The 15,904-nt window shown below is 42.4% G+C and overlaps 1 protein-coding gene across 4 annotated transcripts in view; it reads left to right on the forward strand.

Annotated features, from left to right (window-relative positions):
* The window catches only part of ARHGAP28 (Rho GTPase activating protein 28), a 178,796-nt gene that overhangs the window by 97,224 nt on the left and 65,668 nt on the right, over positions 1-15,904 (forward strand). For all 4 annotated transcript variants that reach the window (XM_058677033.1, XM_058677031.1, XM_058677032.1 and 1 more), the window contains 2 exons: positions 7,519-7,721; positions 13,574-13,791. In XM_058677033.1, the coding sequence (XP_058533016.1) occupies positions 7,553-7,721; positions 13,574-13,791 (387 nt within the window). In that variant the 5' untranslated portion in view covers positions 7,519-7,552. The remainder of the gene's footprint in view (positions 1-7,518; positions 7,722-13,573; positions 13,792-15,904) is intronic.

The following is a 15,904-nucleotide window of genomic DNA, read 5'->3' on the forward strand; positions in this document are numbered from 1 at the left end:
TGCCCTGGGGCCTTGTTCCTGCCACATTGAAGCTATAGCTCCTATTTCTCATCCTGTCCTCTCAAGTGGTTTTTTGCAGGAAAAAAAATCCCAAGTGTGTTTGCAACAAGATAGAAGCCAATGCTTAGAGACAAGGGCTTTGTCCTGCCACTTCATCATCTTCTTCCAGAAGAAGCAAGAGGGCAGACAGCTGAGCAGGTGCAGATGGGCCCAGGTCTGCCCAGTGGAGCTGGCAGTTTTCTCGTGCAAGGGCCTGCGGCAGTCAGAATCCCAGACGGTTGCTCAGAATGTGGAACCATACCGTTGCTCTGTGCATCCTTCAAGGCCCGTGACAGGTGATGTGAAGGCAAGTCCCCTTGTGGAGGAAAGGAAAGGGAAATGGGAAAATCCAGAAGTCTAGGATTGTGCTCTGCTTTAGCACACGATGGAAGCTGTCCCCGTGCCTTCCGGTGAGGACGCCTTCTGTAGGAATACTGCTTCGGCCCACGCAGTGCTCATCCAGTCCAGAACAAGACGCGGGCTTGGGAAGCAAACTCCGCCGCCCTCCCAGCCAAGAAGCACTGGGAGCCCACACTCTATCTGGGTGACAGTTACTGAAAGTGTGGTTACCGGGCATTCCCTGGAGTGCAGTGGGTTGTCTCACCTCATCTCAAGTGAGGTGTTAAATGATTCCTTCTCATTACAACAGTTTGGAATAATTTTGCCTGTGAATGGCAATAAAAACAAGAACGACTAGCCTTTTTTTAAATAAACATGAATTTTTCTTCCATTTTTGTCTAGAAATGAACAGCATCTAGACTTATTCCCAAGTCTTTATAATATCAAGATTATCTACTACAGTCTCATGGCTGTTTTTCTCTTGGTTGCAAGATGGCTGTTGAAGCACCGGTCATCTTGTCCACATTCCAAAAGGGGAAAAGAAGCAAAAGGATAGCACTTGTGTCAGGAAAACAACAGATTTTGATGAAAGCCTGGAGAAGAGTTTTCTTTAGGTGACCCTGGTCAGGTTGTGTCTGGGGCCATTTTGGTCCTCGAGGAGTTGGGGTAACAAGGCTTGGGAAAGGGGCAGAGTCCTAGTGGAGCTAGGATGAATAATGAAATATTATTTTATTATAGTTTTAGTGATATTTCAATGTCCTTGCGATATTCTAGCACCTATTAAACCGTGACCTAGCAAATTACAACAATCACTAACTCAGGGACTGCTAATTGTAACTCAATCCTTGCAATGACTGTGGTGTGGGTGATTGTAGCCTCAGTTCACAGATGAGGGAATAGAGGCACGGGGGATCAATAGTTTCCTTACAGAGCCAGGAAGCTGCAAAGCCTGCCCTGAAACCTGGAGCAGTCGGCAGCATCTAAAGCCTTCTCTAATGTGAAATGTGAATAACCATAGACAGATCCAAACACGAAGCAGTATGACTTGGGGGGTGGGGAGGAATTGGAACAGGCCTGAGAAGGCCTGAGCTCATCTCCTGGCTCTACTGACAGGAATCATTCATTCAGCAAATATTTCCAAATTCCTGTCAGTTGCCAGGCACTGTCTGAATGAGCTAGACGTGGGTCCTGTGTGTTCGCGTGGGAAAAATCAGCCCCCCAGACTGAAGGGGAAGCAAGTGTAGACTGTTGATGGTGAAGAAGTGAATGCAGAAGCTAAGGCAGTGGACAGCCGGGGAGATGCTGCTGAGCGGATTCCCCAAGGACGTGTCCTTTGGTTTGGGAGCTGAGTGGTGAGCAGTGTTGTGCTGTGGAAACAGCCATGAGAGAAGGTCCCAGGCAGAAACAGAACAGAAAGAGCAAACTTCCCAAGGAAAAAAAAAGAGTCTACCTTTTTAGAGACAAGAAGAGTGTGCCAGGCCCAGTGTGGTAGCTTAGCGGCTAAAGGCATTGCCTCGCACACTCCGGGATCCCATATGGGTACCGGTTCTAATCCCAGCAGCTCCACTTCCCATCCAGCTCCCTGCTTGTGGCCTGGGAAAGCAGTTGAGGACGGCCCAAAGTCTGGGGCCTAGTACCCCTACAGGAGACCTGAAGGAGGCTCCTGGCTCCTGGCTTCAGATAGGCATGACTCCGGCCATTGCAGCCACTTGGGGAGTGAATCATCAGATGGAAGATCTTCTTCTCTGTCTGTCCTGCTCTCTGTATGTCTGACTTTGCAATAAAAATAAAATAAATCCTTAAAAAAAGGATGTGCCCTATGCTAATGTCAGAAGAGAATGAGGTGCCAGAGCTGGCAGGATGCTGTGCCGAGCCTTGAGGCCATGGAAAAGAATTGGTGCTTCATTATAATGGCAGTGGGAAGCTCTGTCCCCGCTTAACTCGCAGCTCCCTCATCGGATGAGACATAGGATACTGGCTCTGAGCACTTTGTATGATGCGCTTAAGGATCAAATGATGTCATCTGTGTGACAGAAAATTAGTCTATGTAAAATTCTCCATCAAATAAGAGATTCTAACAGCACACCAAAGTTAAGTGTTTCTTAGCAAGAGATAGAACCTAAAAATAGTTTGGAGGATCTTTTCTATAATTGTGATTAGATAATGGAGGTTTATCTGTAAACAGATACAACTTTTGAAAAAAAGCTTCACTTACTTGTATTGGAAAGTCAGAGTTTGAGAGAAAGAGATAAAGTGATGTTGTATCTGCTGACTCACTCTGCAGATGGCTATACTGGCCAGTGATGGACCACGCTGAGGCCAGAATCCACGACTTTCATGATGTCTCCCATGTGAATGGTGGGAGCCGTCTTCTGCTGCTTTTCTGAAGCAATTCACAGGGAGCCAGATGGGAAGTGGAGCAGCTGGGCAGCCATGATAGATGGGGGTGTCACAGGCACTACACCATAACACTGACCCCAACAGACACAACTTCTTAAAAGACCTGTCAGTGATGCCTGTGGGCATTCCTCTTCCACCTAGACAGGGACTACTTGTGACAGCCTCTGATTCCTACCGTGGGGGCTAGGATAAATGGTAGAATGGTGTCTTATTAAAGCTTAATTTGAGAGCTGAGGACACAGAAATGTTAAAACAGGTTCCATTCTGGGGAATGCAAAGCTTTCCCTGGATGAATAGAACCTAGGGTCATTCTCTCGCTGGGCGTGTGTTAGAATTTTCTGAGTCTATTCCCTTCTGGGAAGAAGCTCACACTTAGAGAGGTAGAAGAGGCAGAGAGACCAGTGGAGCTCTTAACAGGGTGTGCGTTAGCACGGTAGACAAGAATTTGTGGATGCTCCAAATGCAGAGCTGATTCTGCACTCCACAGCTTTCCCCTTTGAGAATTTTTCAGAGATTCTAGCAACACTGGAGGCTGCGGGCTGGTGGGTGCGGGGGCAAGCTCTGGAGCAGGGAGCTGATTCTGTCATTCTTGGTTTATCCCAAAGGAGTGACCTGCTGTGCACACAAGGTAAGCATCCCTTTAAAGCTTTTAGAGCCAGAGATGCAAATGAAGACAAATTAAAGTTACAACAGCAAAACCAGATCCAGCTCAGCTCCCTAATGGATTTAAGTGATTTACTTCTCACTTCAGACAGCAAAAAGCTGGCTCTTTCTGAAGGAAATGCATGCTGACTCCAGTTTTTGTGAGGCCTTTAAGAAACAAGGTCAGCAATATAAGAAAGGTATGAAATATGTGAAGATCAAGCCATAGGTGACTCCTAAACAACTGTTTAGAATCAGCGTTAGCCGGGGCAGGCTTTGGCTCGCAGTGAGGATGGCGGTCGGGATGACCACATCCTGTGTTGCACTGCCTGGGTTCTATAACCTGCTCTGCTGCCGCTTCCTGCTTCCTGCTTCCTGCTAATGCATATCCTGGGAGGCAGCAATTCCCAGCAGGCCATTGCAAGGATCCTGGAGAGTGAGTCAGCAGGTGGAAGTGCTCTCCACCTGTCAAGTAAAAACTTAAACAGCACAGGTGTCAGCACTGAGAACTAAGACCTGCCATAAAGCAATGATAAGTATGTTAAAGATGTCAGAGGAAGGGAGAGACAAAAAATGTAAGATACAAATTCAGCATGAATGGTTGTAAGTTGAAAATTTTTGGTACCCATTAAAATACAACACAAATTGTAGCTAAAAGCACAATAGGAAAAAATGGAATAATAAAATCTTTACTGTATTTTTAGTGACGGTTTGAATTTATGGTAATTACAATCTTGTTGCTTTTCCAGAGGAAAGTTGCTTTGTAGCAAAAATTGCATTCTGTTTTGCATGTAGCATTTTACTTTTTTTTTTTTTTTTTTTTGAATTAAAAAATAGACATCTGATGATGCCTAAAGCTTATTTTTTCCTTAAATGGTGAGGTAAGAGACTGTAGATTAAAGCTCATCAGAGCATGGGCTGAGTCCTCAGGACCTCATACGTAATGTTTTAAGAGTGAAAGGTTGTGGAGGAAGGTCCGTCTTGGGGTCAAGGGGAAATACTTGGATTCTTAGCTAAAAAAGCAATCTCTTCCAAGTGCAATTACCCCAAAAATGCTGACTTCTTTGCCAAGAAAAAAAAGGAGGGGGTTGCTGATCACTGCAATTAAAGTGTTCTGCGGCTGGGTTGTTACCGATGAAGCAGAGTTGTGTTCCTCATGTGGTCCTGGCCAGGATTTCACGTCTGTTCCTTCTGCCCCAGCAGAACTTTAGGAAGATCTCTTCTGGGAGAGTCTGTGAGGAAGAAACTGAGCCATCAATTAAATTATCGTTATTAACCCCAATTGTATCTTTCTTTCATCCTGTCCTCTAAAATCACTCATTCCCACATTCGCATGTCTTTTAATATTTTCAGTGCTTAATGATATCTTCGTGTTTACTCTCTCATTCATGTATTCATTCAGGAGGGAGAGTTAGACGGAACAAGAGACAGAAGCACAAACAAAGGGAGCGGCTTCACTTCCCGGATATCCAGGATAATTTGGACGGGGCCAGGGCCAAAGACAGGACCTGGGAATGAAATGCAGGTGTCTGCAACGGAACGGGAGGCGTCCAGTTCCTTGAGCCGTCACGGCTGCTACAAGGGGTCTGCATTGTGACAACACTGCACTCAAGGGCCAGGGCCGACACTGAAACCCAGCAGCCTGCCATGCTATGCGGGCATCTTACCTTAACCACTAGACCAAACTCCTGCTCCTATTAGTTTTAAAGTAAATTGTACAACTCCACACACCCACCGTGGTGGTATCACTACATTGACATGGAAAAAAAGTCAGTAATATATTTTTGAGTCAGGCAAACAAAATTACTGTAGAATGATGTGGATGGAATACATGCATTTGGAGAAAACTTTCCATTTTCACTTTATACTATTATAGATTATTTAAATGCTCCATTTTCCATGAACCTGTTGAATGACCCTCATATATATGAGTGCTTTATGAAATTATTAGTGGTTTTCAGTATTAGTCTGTTCCTAAAGGAGAAAATTCGTAAAAGAAAATAAAACTGAGCTGTAACTGTTTTAATATTTTATTGCTTTCATACCTACTTCAACCACAAGAATGTGCCTATCCTATCCTATTAAACCGTAAAGAATTCATTGAAACACTTTCTATCATACAGTTATCAAAGCTACCTAAATTCTTTTTATCAACAACAGATAAAGTAAAATGAATATTTCAGATTTTTCTTTGATATTTGGAAATAAATTAGCCATCTTACTGCCTTGCAGATACTTAGAACTTCTTACAGTCAGGTGGCATGACAAAATCAATAATACATTCTAGAAACTTCTACTGAAGGTGATTTAAAAGTTTAAAAGGATTTTTAGAGGAATAGGGAAGATGAGCAAAAGGATTTGTCTTACTTGTGGAAGCGTTTTTCCCTTTCCTTCTGTCTGCATGTGTACTGGTGTTTTCACAGTGTTTTGGGCCATCGGTTCCTCTGACAATGCATTGGTGCCCTGCAGATCTCCATGAATTGTCCTATGTGCTCGTCCACTCTCCCCAGCAGGGAGCTCTCACTGCACACTCAGTGGGAGGCAACCTCAGCCTTTGGTTCCACTCCACCTGAGCCTATGAGAAAGAAGAACCAAGGAAGAAGTTCTTTGCAAATTTACTCAAATTTGAAAACTGAAACACACACACACACACACACACACACACACACACACACACTTACTTTAAAATAAGGCGGAAGATTCTGCTTCACAAAATAGCCCAGTGTTAATGGTTGAAGAGCAAGGTATTTCCGTTCATCCAGCATCAAGCTCCTAAGGAAATGTACTCTTTGTCAGTCATATGTCATAGAAGCCAAATATTTTATTTTCTGTGAATCATCAGAATCGTTCAACATTTTGCATCTGTCTCCCATACCTTGTTCTTGTCACTGGAAGCAGATGTTCATTGGTACGTTGCTGTCATGAATGCTTTCCATGTGCTTGGTTCACTTGGTGCTGCTGGCAGACCCAGGGGTAGAATGGTCCAGAAGTGGTTGTGGGCTTTGCTCAGGCTGTTGGTGTCCTGCACTGGCCTTGGCACTGTTGGATAGTGAGTGACCTCAGATTCTATCTACATGATAACAAATATCAAAATTTCCCTTTTTAAGCAATGAATACATATCCCATTCTCTGTATCTATCCTGGTTGTTTTTATGTTGATGGACACTTGGTTACTTCTACCTTTGGACTGCTGTGAATGATGCTTAGACATATACAAGAAAATCTTTGAGTTCCTGCTTGCAGTTCTTTTGGGAATATATTTAGAATTGGTATTTCTGCAGCATGTGATAACTTTATTTTTTTTTTCAGAACTGCTATATTTTTCATATCTTCTGTACCATTGAACATTTCCACCAAAAATTCACATGGGTTCCCATGCCTCTATATTCATCCTCAGTAGTTTATATTTTCCAGTTGTTTTTCGTAATTACTACTCTTCTGTGTTGTTGCTTGAGGTACTTTACTGGAACAAGCCTTGGCTATGTATGTTTTAACTCATGCATTTAACATCTTATTTTATGAATCTGAAAATTATAACGCAGATTTTCGAGTATATTTCTGGGTATTTAGACCTTATCAGTATAGATTTTTTTAAAAAAAGGAATGCCTATCAATGAATGCAGATTATTCTAAGAATTCCACTGTGTCACACTGACTCCATTTCTCCATTGATGGTAAACTGAACTTTGTGGGCCCAGCTCAGTAGCTTATCAGCTAAAAGTCTGCGCTTTGCATGTGCAGGGATCCCATATGGGCCGGGATCCCATATGGATGCTGGTTCTAATCTCTGCAGCCCTGCTTCTCATCCAGCTCCCTGCTTGTGGCCTGGGAAAGTAGTCAAAGACGGCCCAAAGCCTTGGGACCCTGCACCCACAAGGGAGACCCGGAAGAGACCCTGGGTTCCTGGCTTGAGATTGGCGTAGCTGCGGCTGTTGCAGCTGCTTGGGGAGTGAATCAATGGATGGAAGATCTTCCTCTCTGTCTCCTCCTCTCTCTCTATCTGACTTTCCAATAAAAACAAAAATAAATCTTTGAAAGAAAACTGAACTTGGTGACTTGCAAGCAAAATTTTATTGACGTCTGTTCTTCTTTCCCTAGAAAATCCATTTCTCACTGCCGAAGAATTAACAGGATGCTGTCCAATGAATCCCTGCATTCTCCTGCTTTCGGTCGCTCTAACTCCCAAGCCTCCGTAGACAGCGCCTCGATGGAGGATTTCTGGCGGGAAATAGAAAGCATCAAGGAGCACAGCCTGGCAAGGCAAGAGGAGCAGTCGCCAGCAGAGGCCAAGCCCATAGATGGTAAGGGTTTGATTTCTTCGCCTGTTGAGCTGTCTATTTCTGTCTGATGATCTTTCCTTTTAAATTAAAGTGCTTCTTTAGCAAATCTCACAGAACACATTTGTTGGGATACATCTCTCTCAGTATTTATTTGGTAAGGAATATATTTCACCTTCATTCATGAGGAATATTTATACTGGATAGGAAATCATTAATTTACAGGAGTTTTGTTTGTTTTCCTTAACCTTTTAAAATTGCCATTCATTTGTACTCTGCCTTTCATTGTTTCGGATGAAGAGTCAGTGTATTCCTGTCAAATATTATTCTGTATATATTTCAGATTGGATAAGTTTTTTAAAGTCAGAGTTTCAGAGAGGAAGATATGGAAAGAGAGGTCTTCCAGCAAGCTGGTTCATTATATTAAGGGCACCAATGGCCAGGTCTTTACCAGACCAGAGTCAGGAGCCAGGAGTTTTATCTGGGTCTCCCATGTGTGTACAGAGCCCCAAACACTTGAACAGTAGATACCACTGCCTTCCCAGGGCATTAGCAGGGAGATGGCTTTGAAATGGAGCAGCCAGAACATGAACTGGTAGACATACAGGGTACCAGCATTGCAGGTAATGCCTTTCCCTCAACCCCACAATGCCAGCCCCAATTTGAATAATTTCTGTTGATCTATCTTCAAGTTTTTAAAACCTCTAATATGCTATTAACCCCACCACAGTCAATTTTTACATTTAATATATTTTAATTTCTAGTTATACAATTTACATTTTAGTTGTTTTTCATGATTTTTGTTTGCATTTATTTGCCTGCCTACTCATAATGAGCATCTTTTCCTTTATGTTCTTGAACATAGGTTTAACAGCTGTCACTCAGAAACACTTTGTACTGACCACTTTTTCTCATAATAAATTGGTTTTTCTTTGTTTTTCTCTGTCTTCTGGTTGCTGTTTTGGTTTTGTTTGCCATTATTTCCTTAACAATTAGGAAAACAAATAATCATTTTTGTATGGCTTTCACATTAAGTGGGTATGATGAGTACTGTGGCGATAAAGTATACATGATTATCTACAAATATTGTGCCGTTTTATTGGACAAGATTGAGCATCCATGAGTTTTGGTCTCTGAAAGGGTTCTGGAACCAGTCCCATAAAGATATCAAGAGACAACTGTGCTCCGTTATCTTAGTCTAAAGGAAATTCATTTTTATTCTATTAATGAACTTAATGACTCATGTTCCCAACTATCTTCCTTGCTTTATGCACGATCTGTAATCTTGATGCATTCTTTGAACCCTCAACTATTATTTTCCAATGGGATACTTGTAGTGTCCCACATACCTTTTATCGCAAGGGTTAATCAAGAATTTGATGAGACTTTATGTACAGATAATAACACTGTGTGGTGCCCTACTTTTAGGAAAGTGTTCCTCACTGCCCAGCTTTTCTGATGATCTATACATCTGGGAACACTCTGACTTCACAAATAAGCTTTCTGTTGGAGCTCTATGAGACCTAACAGCGAGTGACCTTAATGGAGAAATGATTTAGATGTGTGGGCGCTGTACCCCCAGGAGCTCGCTTTGACCCGTTTGGACCCATTGGAACCAGCCCATCAGGACCAAACCCCGGCCATCTCCCCCGGCCGGGCTACAATGACATGTACCTGTGAAGGCCTCAAGAAAGTAACATCCCAGCCTTCCCTCCACTCTCCTGGAGCTGCCACCACTGGCCCCTGTCAGCAGCCGTGTTACCGTGGGCTGAGGGCAAGGGACTTTGCCCATGTGTTTGCAGGCTGGCTGGGGTTGCCTCCCCTGCCCTAATCAGAGCTAAGGCACCTGCTGCAGCTCTCCACCTGGCTGCATATAAGTCCCAAGGAAAAATCACTGTCTTTCTCATTACCAGCTCCTCCCCGTTTCCCAAGGGAGCCTCCGGCAACATACACCCTCCACCCGATGCAGTCCCAATTGCAGCGCTGTAAGAATAGAACACATTTTGGATGTTATTATTAAGAACCAAATGTCAATACAAAATTCAAGTTGTCAATCAAAAAAAAAAAAAAAAAGCCAACCCAGCATGACTTTTTTTTTCAGTAAAAATCATATTTAACTCTCAGTTCTTACTTGCACTTAGTTTGTCAAAGCTCTGATATGTTCAAATAGTAATCATTTTATGGATTTTTGTTCAGAGTTTATAATTATTAGATACAGGACTAGTGATTTGACACAAGTTCTTTCATTTTTCCTGGAAGATTATATGCCCTCTTTGATATTTTCCCCCTACAAATTTACTGAGCTGGTGGGCTTTCATATGCAATGGGATATATTATAGTTAAGCTTAATTTTTGACATTTATGTTTTTAATCACACTGTATTAATTACTGCTTTTTAAAAAGATGTATTTGTTTGCTTGAAAGGCACAGTGACAGAGAGGGAGACAGAGACTCCCTTCCATCCTCTGGTGCACTCTCCAAATGTTTTCAACAACCAGGGTTTGGCCAGGCAGAAGTCAGGGGCCGGAACTCCATCTGTGTCTCTAGTATGGGTAGGGGCCCAAGTTGTTGGACTGTCTTCTTCTGTCTTCTCAGGTATAATAGCAGGGAGCTGGATTGAAAGCAGAGCAGCTGGGACTGAGCCAGCACCCTCATGTGGGATGCCAACACCATAAGCAGTGACTTAAACCACGTGCCATGTTTATGTCTTATAGTCAACATCTTCTAATGTGTTTGGATAATTTCTTTAATTGTATTCTCAATGGAAATTTGTTACTTAGTTCACAACACGTATATATAGCTTCTGTATGCCAAGCTGCAGTATGTTACTGTTCAGTTACAAGTAAAAGCAGAAATGTTTCTTTCTCTCGTGGAGTTTATCTTGTAAAAGAAAAAGTCATTAGTGAAATAATATGAATAGGTTGATTGGGGGAAATTTTGAACGGAAACAGAAATATTCAATATTTGGCTTGGTTGCAGTTGATCATGACCTTGCCTAAGGGAAAAAAAAACTTAATTGAAGAAAGGATGTATAAACTGAGTGGCCAATGATAGTGGGATCAGAAAGGCCTAGCATGTCCAAAGGCCATGGGAAAAAGTGAACGTGAAGTGTGTCGAAAGTGTGATCACACACTGATGTTGAAATTGATGGGTACAAGCAATGGAGATGTCCTAACTCTCTCCTTGATGGGAAAAGGCAATGGAGATGTGGCTCGCTTGCTCTATTCCTTGGACGCTGACTTTTGTATATTGAAATATGGTTTACTTAAAAGGTCTAGAATTGTGAATGAAGAATATGAGTTCGGGTCTGAACTTGTTGAATGTGATGGATGACTGAAAACTAAGTAATGATCAAATATGCAGTTAGGTGTATGGGACTGAAGTTCCAAGGACGCTCTGTGTTGAATTTACTTAGTAGGCAGTTGGAGTAGGGAGCGTTGGATTGCTTTGTACTTCATTCAGCAAACAGTGGTAACAGTGATATTGCCAGAGACGTTTCCCAGCTGTGGAAAACAAATTGTATGAGTGCTACAGTCCAAATCAAAGGATTTAAGTCATTCTCATGCTGGTTTATGTTAGCTCCAGCCCTACCAATTCCTCCTTTCTCTGGCTTTTATTACTTCTCACAAAGGTAGAGGGAAAAATTCCAGATCTTAAACTGTATTTATAAATGCTATCTTCAGAAAAAAATCTTATTTGAGGTTTGCGTGAAGGAAGTGTAATTCAGTAATTCAAAAGGCGTATCATTGGGGATGGTGCCATGGCAGGGTAGACGAAGCACTCTCCTGCAGTGCCAAGCATTCCATATGGATGCTGGATGCAGTCCTGGCTGCTTCACTTCTGTTCTAGCTCCCCTGCCTATTGCCTGGGAAGGCAGTGAAGGATGGCTCAAGTCCTTGGGTTCCTACACCACATGGGATACCTGGAAGAAGCTTCTGACCCCTGGCTTCAGATCAGCCCAGCTCTAGCTATTGGGGAGTGAATCAATGGATGGAAGTTCTCTCTGTTAAATCTATCTCTCCTTCTCTTTCTGTAACTCTGCCTTTCAGATGAAAATAAAATAAATCTTGAAAAAGGTGTATTGTTTTAGACTATGACTGTTCATTATAAATTCACCTTGGCATTTTGTATTAAAGGGACAACTTACAAAGCAAATACATGCAAAATTGCAGGACAGTAAACATGAGATTCTGGACAGTAACTCGGCTGTGTTGATCCCCAGTGATGCAATAGTGTAAGCAGAGTCATGCTTCCTGGGTCAGTGCTTTCACAGGCTGTGTTCAAATCAGTCTACTCTTCTCTGGTCTTCATCAGGTAGTTCCAAGAAATGCATCCTTTTTTCAGCTATAGGATGTTGCTTTTTTCCCCGTAAAATCTTTGTATTTCTTTGCATCTAACATACAATAGCAGTGTAGAATTTTTACCTGCTTTCTGAAGAACAGCAATGCTTAGCTGAGGTTCAGAATAGGAGGATAGTGGAAGCGTGAGCATGTGTCACATCCCTGCTTTATTCCCGGTGGTCTACCCTGTAGTAACACTTCAGTAGAAAGCCTCATGCCCACGTAATGCTTTTGTTCACCTTGTGCCCACTCTGATATTTACCTCTTCTTTGCCTTCAGATCTCACGAGAGGGGCTGTCAACTCTCCTCTTGCCCTAATGGGGCTACTGGTCAGGAACATGTGGATGATTTTAGTGTGTCTCTCAGGGAAAGGTGCTTGTTTAGCCTGTGGTTGGCTGGCTGTCCAGGCATCTGACTCATGACCAAGTTCCCTCTGTTTGGACTCTTGTTGATCCCAGCAGATGTTCTTGTGGCTTTGGTCTGACCTTTGTCCTGGTTATTCCTAGAGAAACAAGTACCTTTTAGGTGAGCCCTGGCCAGGAAAGGTCCTGGCAAGACACAAAGGAGATAACTCAACAAAATAGATGAAATGAGAGCAGCACTTTTATTCCTGGTACATCCCTGAAGGGATGGATGAAGGCTGGGAGGGGAGCCATCCAGGACTTGTATGCTACTCAGAAGGTTAGGACCAAGAGAGAGGTCAAAAAAAAAAAAAAAAAAAAGTCAAAGCCCTTGTTAGGGTCCAGGTCCAGATCTTACACAGGAGATTTCCTGAGGGAAGATTTAATTCATGGGGTTAAAGCAAAAAGATTCCCAAATCATCACTTAAATGGTAACACTGGAATTTCAATCTGCGTTTGAGTGATTAAAAACTTTGTGTTCCATTAAACCATGCCTTTATCTACTAAGGTTTTAGTTTCAATATTCTTATTGTCCTGTTTTTTTATTGTTTTTAAATTTTTAAATTGTTATGCCCTTTGTGGAGGAAAATTACCTTTCATCATCTTCCAGTTAACCTCACTTGACAACAAAGTTTTTAGGGCTCAGCACGATGGCTCAATTGCCTAAATCCTCACTTACAAGTGCCAGGATCCCATATGGTGCCACTTCTAGTCCTAGCTGCTCCGTTCGACATCCAGCTCCCTACTTCCGGCCTGGTATTAAAGATTGACCCAAAACCTTGGGTACCTGCACCCACGTTGGAGACCTAGAAGAGGCTCCTGACTTCAGATTAGCTCAGCTCTGGCCCTTGTGGACATTTGGCCAGTGAATGGAAGCTTTTTCTCTGTGTCTCTCCTTCTCTGTGTAAATCTAATCTGCCTTTCTTATAAAAATAAATCTTTTTTTAAAAGAAAATTTAAAAATTCATGTATGTAAGAGATACAATACACTCTTTTCACTGATTGCTGTAGAAAACGATGCACTTGTATGTTGCTTACTATTATTTTTCACTGCCCGCTGTGTGAAGACTTGTAGGTGTGTGCGTCATGCAGTCCTAAAACACTCTAACTCATCCTTGATGATGCTGTTTTGCAGAAGGTGAACTTGAAGCAGAGTGGTTGCAAGATGTGGGCTTATCAACTCTGATCTCGGGCAATGAGGAGGAAGACGGCAAAGCCTTGCTTTCCACGTTGACCCGAACACAGGCAGCTGCAGTGAAGAAGAGGTACAAAACCTACACTCAGACCCTGAGGAAGAAGAACAAGCAGTCTGTCCGAGATGTCAGAGACATCTTTGGAGCCAGCGAAGCTCCTGTAAGTCATGTTCCTGGTTGGAAAGGTTTTCTGTTTCATTTTTGCTGGGGGGTCTGGCATGGAAGAAATACCAGAAAAGGCTGGATCCATTAATTTTCAGGGGGCAAAAAAAAAAAAAAAGAACTAGATAGTAGAGTACAAAATGGTACCAATTTGAGCTTTGAACATTGGCATCTCCAATACTTCAGGGTCTCCCTCCATACCAGATGTACTCCCTTCTTTGTTGATATGGGTGAGTAACTTGAGAGTAACGTCTTTGATGATGGAGCAAGTCTTTGGAATGGGATGCTCACAGTCTTATGTAAGGACTGAATGAAAACTTTGTGTTCAGACAAAGGAGTGAAGGGAGATGGCGTAAGGATTGCAAGCAGGTTCAGGCAGTTGTAAATGGCAGTAGAGAAAGTAGAGCAGATTTATGCTCAAGTAAATTAACATGGTCAAAAGTGGAAGGTAGTAGTATGACATGGGTGACAGAATGATTTAGAAAAAAAAAAAAAAAAACAGGCCTCACCTGTGCAGGGATTTGCACTTGCTGGTTGAGGTTCCAGCTGACCCTTGCAAATTCCCTGACCACAACCGTACTTCTGATGCTGTTAGTCATGGTCTCATATATCTATAGTTGCTTCACTGTTAGCTTCATCTTGAACTTGCTGGTTCACTGATTCACTGCCTCACCACAATGTTGTATTACGATAATTGCATCACTGATACAACAAATAGTTATTGAATACATTCATTATGTGAAGTACTACATTTTCATGTAGACAAGCTTCTTGACACTCTTGAGGTAATTCGTGTATAGAATAAAGGTAATTTTATATTCTGCTTTAATTATAACCAAGTTACCTGGGGTATGTTAGCTGGTCAGTTTGATGTAGCTTTTTCATCTTTCACTATAAAATGAATAATGACATATAGCTCCAAAAGTATTGGGTAAAAATTACAATTGAAGACAGTCTCCAATTTGAGTTACTTTAGGTTGTCTGTAAGTCGTTTCCTTTCCGAGATTTATTGAGTAAATGGTGCAGTTCCAGAGCAACTGACATATGTCTAGTTAGCCTTTGCATCTCTGCTGATATGTCCTAGATTAGCACTATGCGTCAGGACTTTTTACACTGAGGGAAATATCTGTTCTTTTGTTTTCCAATATGGTAGCCTTCAGTCATATCGTGGCTACCAGCATTTCCATTCGCTGATTCACTCCCCAAATGACTGAAGGCCAAGGCTGGGCCTAGCTCCAGTATAGGATGCTTAATGTTGCCAGTGACAGCTTCACCCACTGCACCACAATGCCAGCCTACTCATTGAGTCCTTAAGTTTGAAAAGAAATGAGCTGCCTGTTGTTTTTCAATGATATGCAGGTATGGTGAAATGCGGGCTATCACCTCCAGGAAGAACAGAGGAGAGCACGTGTTGGTAGGGAGCAGAAATGACTGCTGTTCACCTTGCTTGTTCCAGGAGAAACTCCACTTCTGGAGTGAACTGAAAAGGAAGACTCAGGCGGGATGTAGCTGAGACTGAGCACATATTCTGTGGAGTAGAGAGATACTGCACCACCCTGAAAGATGGGCTAGTTGGACAAATGGAAACTGATAGAAAAAAAAATCGTGTATTGTTCCTCAACAAAAAGATGAAAAGAAACATATAAAACGAACATTTTAAAAATACTGCGTTTATATCAGGCCTAGTAAGCATCTTAAATCCCCCTGCCTTAAAAAAGATAAGCATCATTTTTTGAAAGTAAAGAAATTTCTGAGTTTTTAGGGAGCGTTGTTGGGTTTCCTGTTTGAGTTTGAGTGTAGAACACCACTCTCTCCCTCCCTTGTTCTGTCTTTGTCCTGGTCTGTCTGTGTGTGCTGCTACCACCACCCGTGCCTCTTCTAGCCTTTCTGCTTTTCTTCCCTCATCCTTCGCTGCTTGTTCCTTATTCTCTCTCTGTGTCCTTGACTCATTGCTCCTCTGTTCTTCCTACTCTTGGTCTGTTTCTTTGGCATCATTTCTCTACCTGAGTGAAAGAATTAGCTAACCTTTTCCATCTAAGTTTCATATTGGAGGCTTACCATAAGTTCCATAAGGTGATTTTTGCAAGATATCAGCACAGGAATTTGAGCAA

This window comes from Ochotona princeps, chromosome 18 (assembly GCF_030435755.1).
Source record: "Ochotona princeps isolate mOchPri1 chromosome 18, mOchPri1.hap1, whole genome shotgun sequence".
Lineage (NCBI taxonomy): Eukaryota > Metazoa > Chordata > Mammalia > Lagomorpha > Ochotonidae > Ochotona > Ochotona princeps.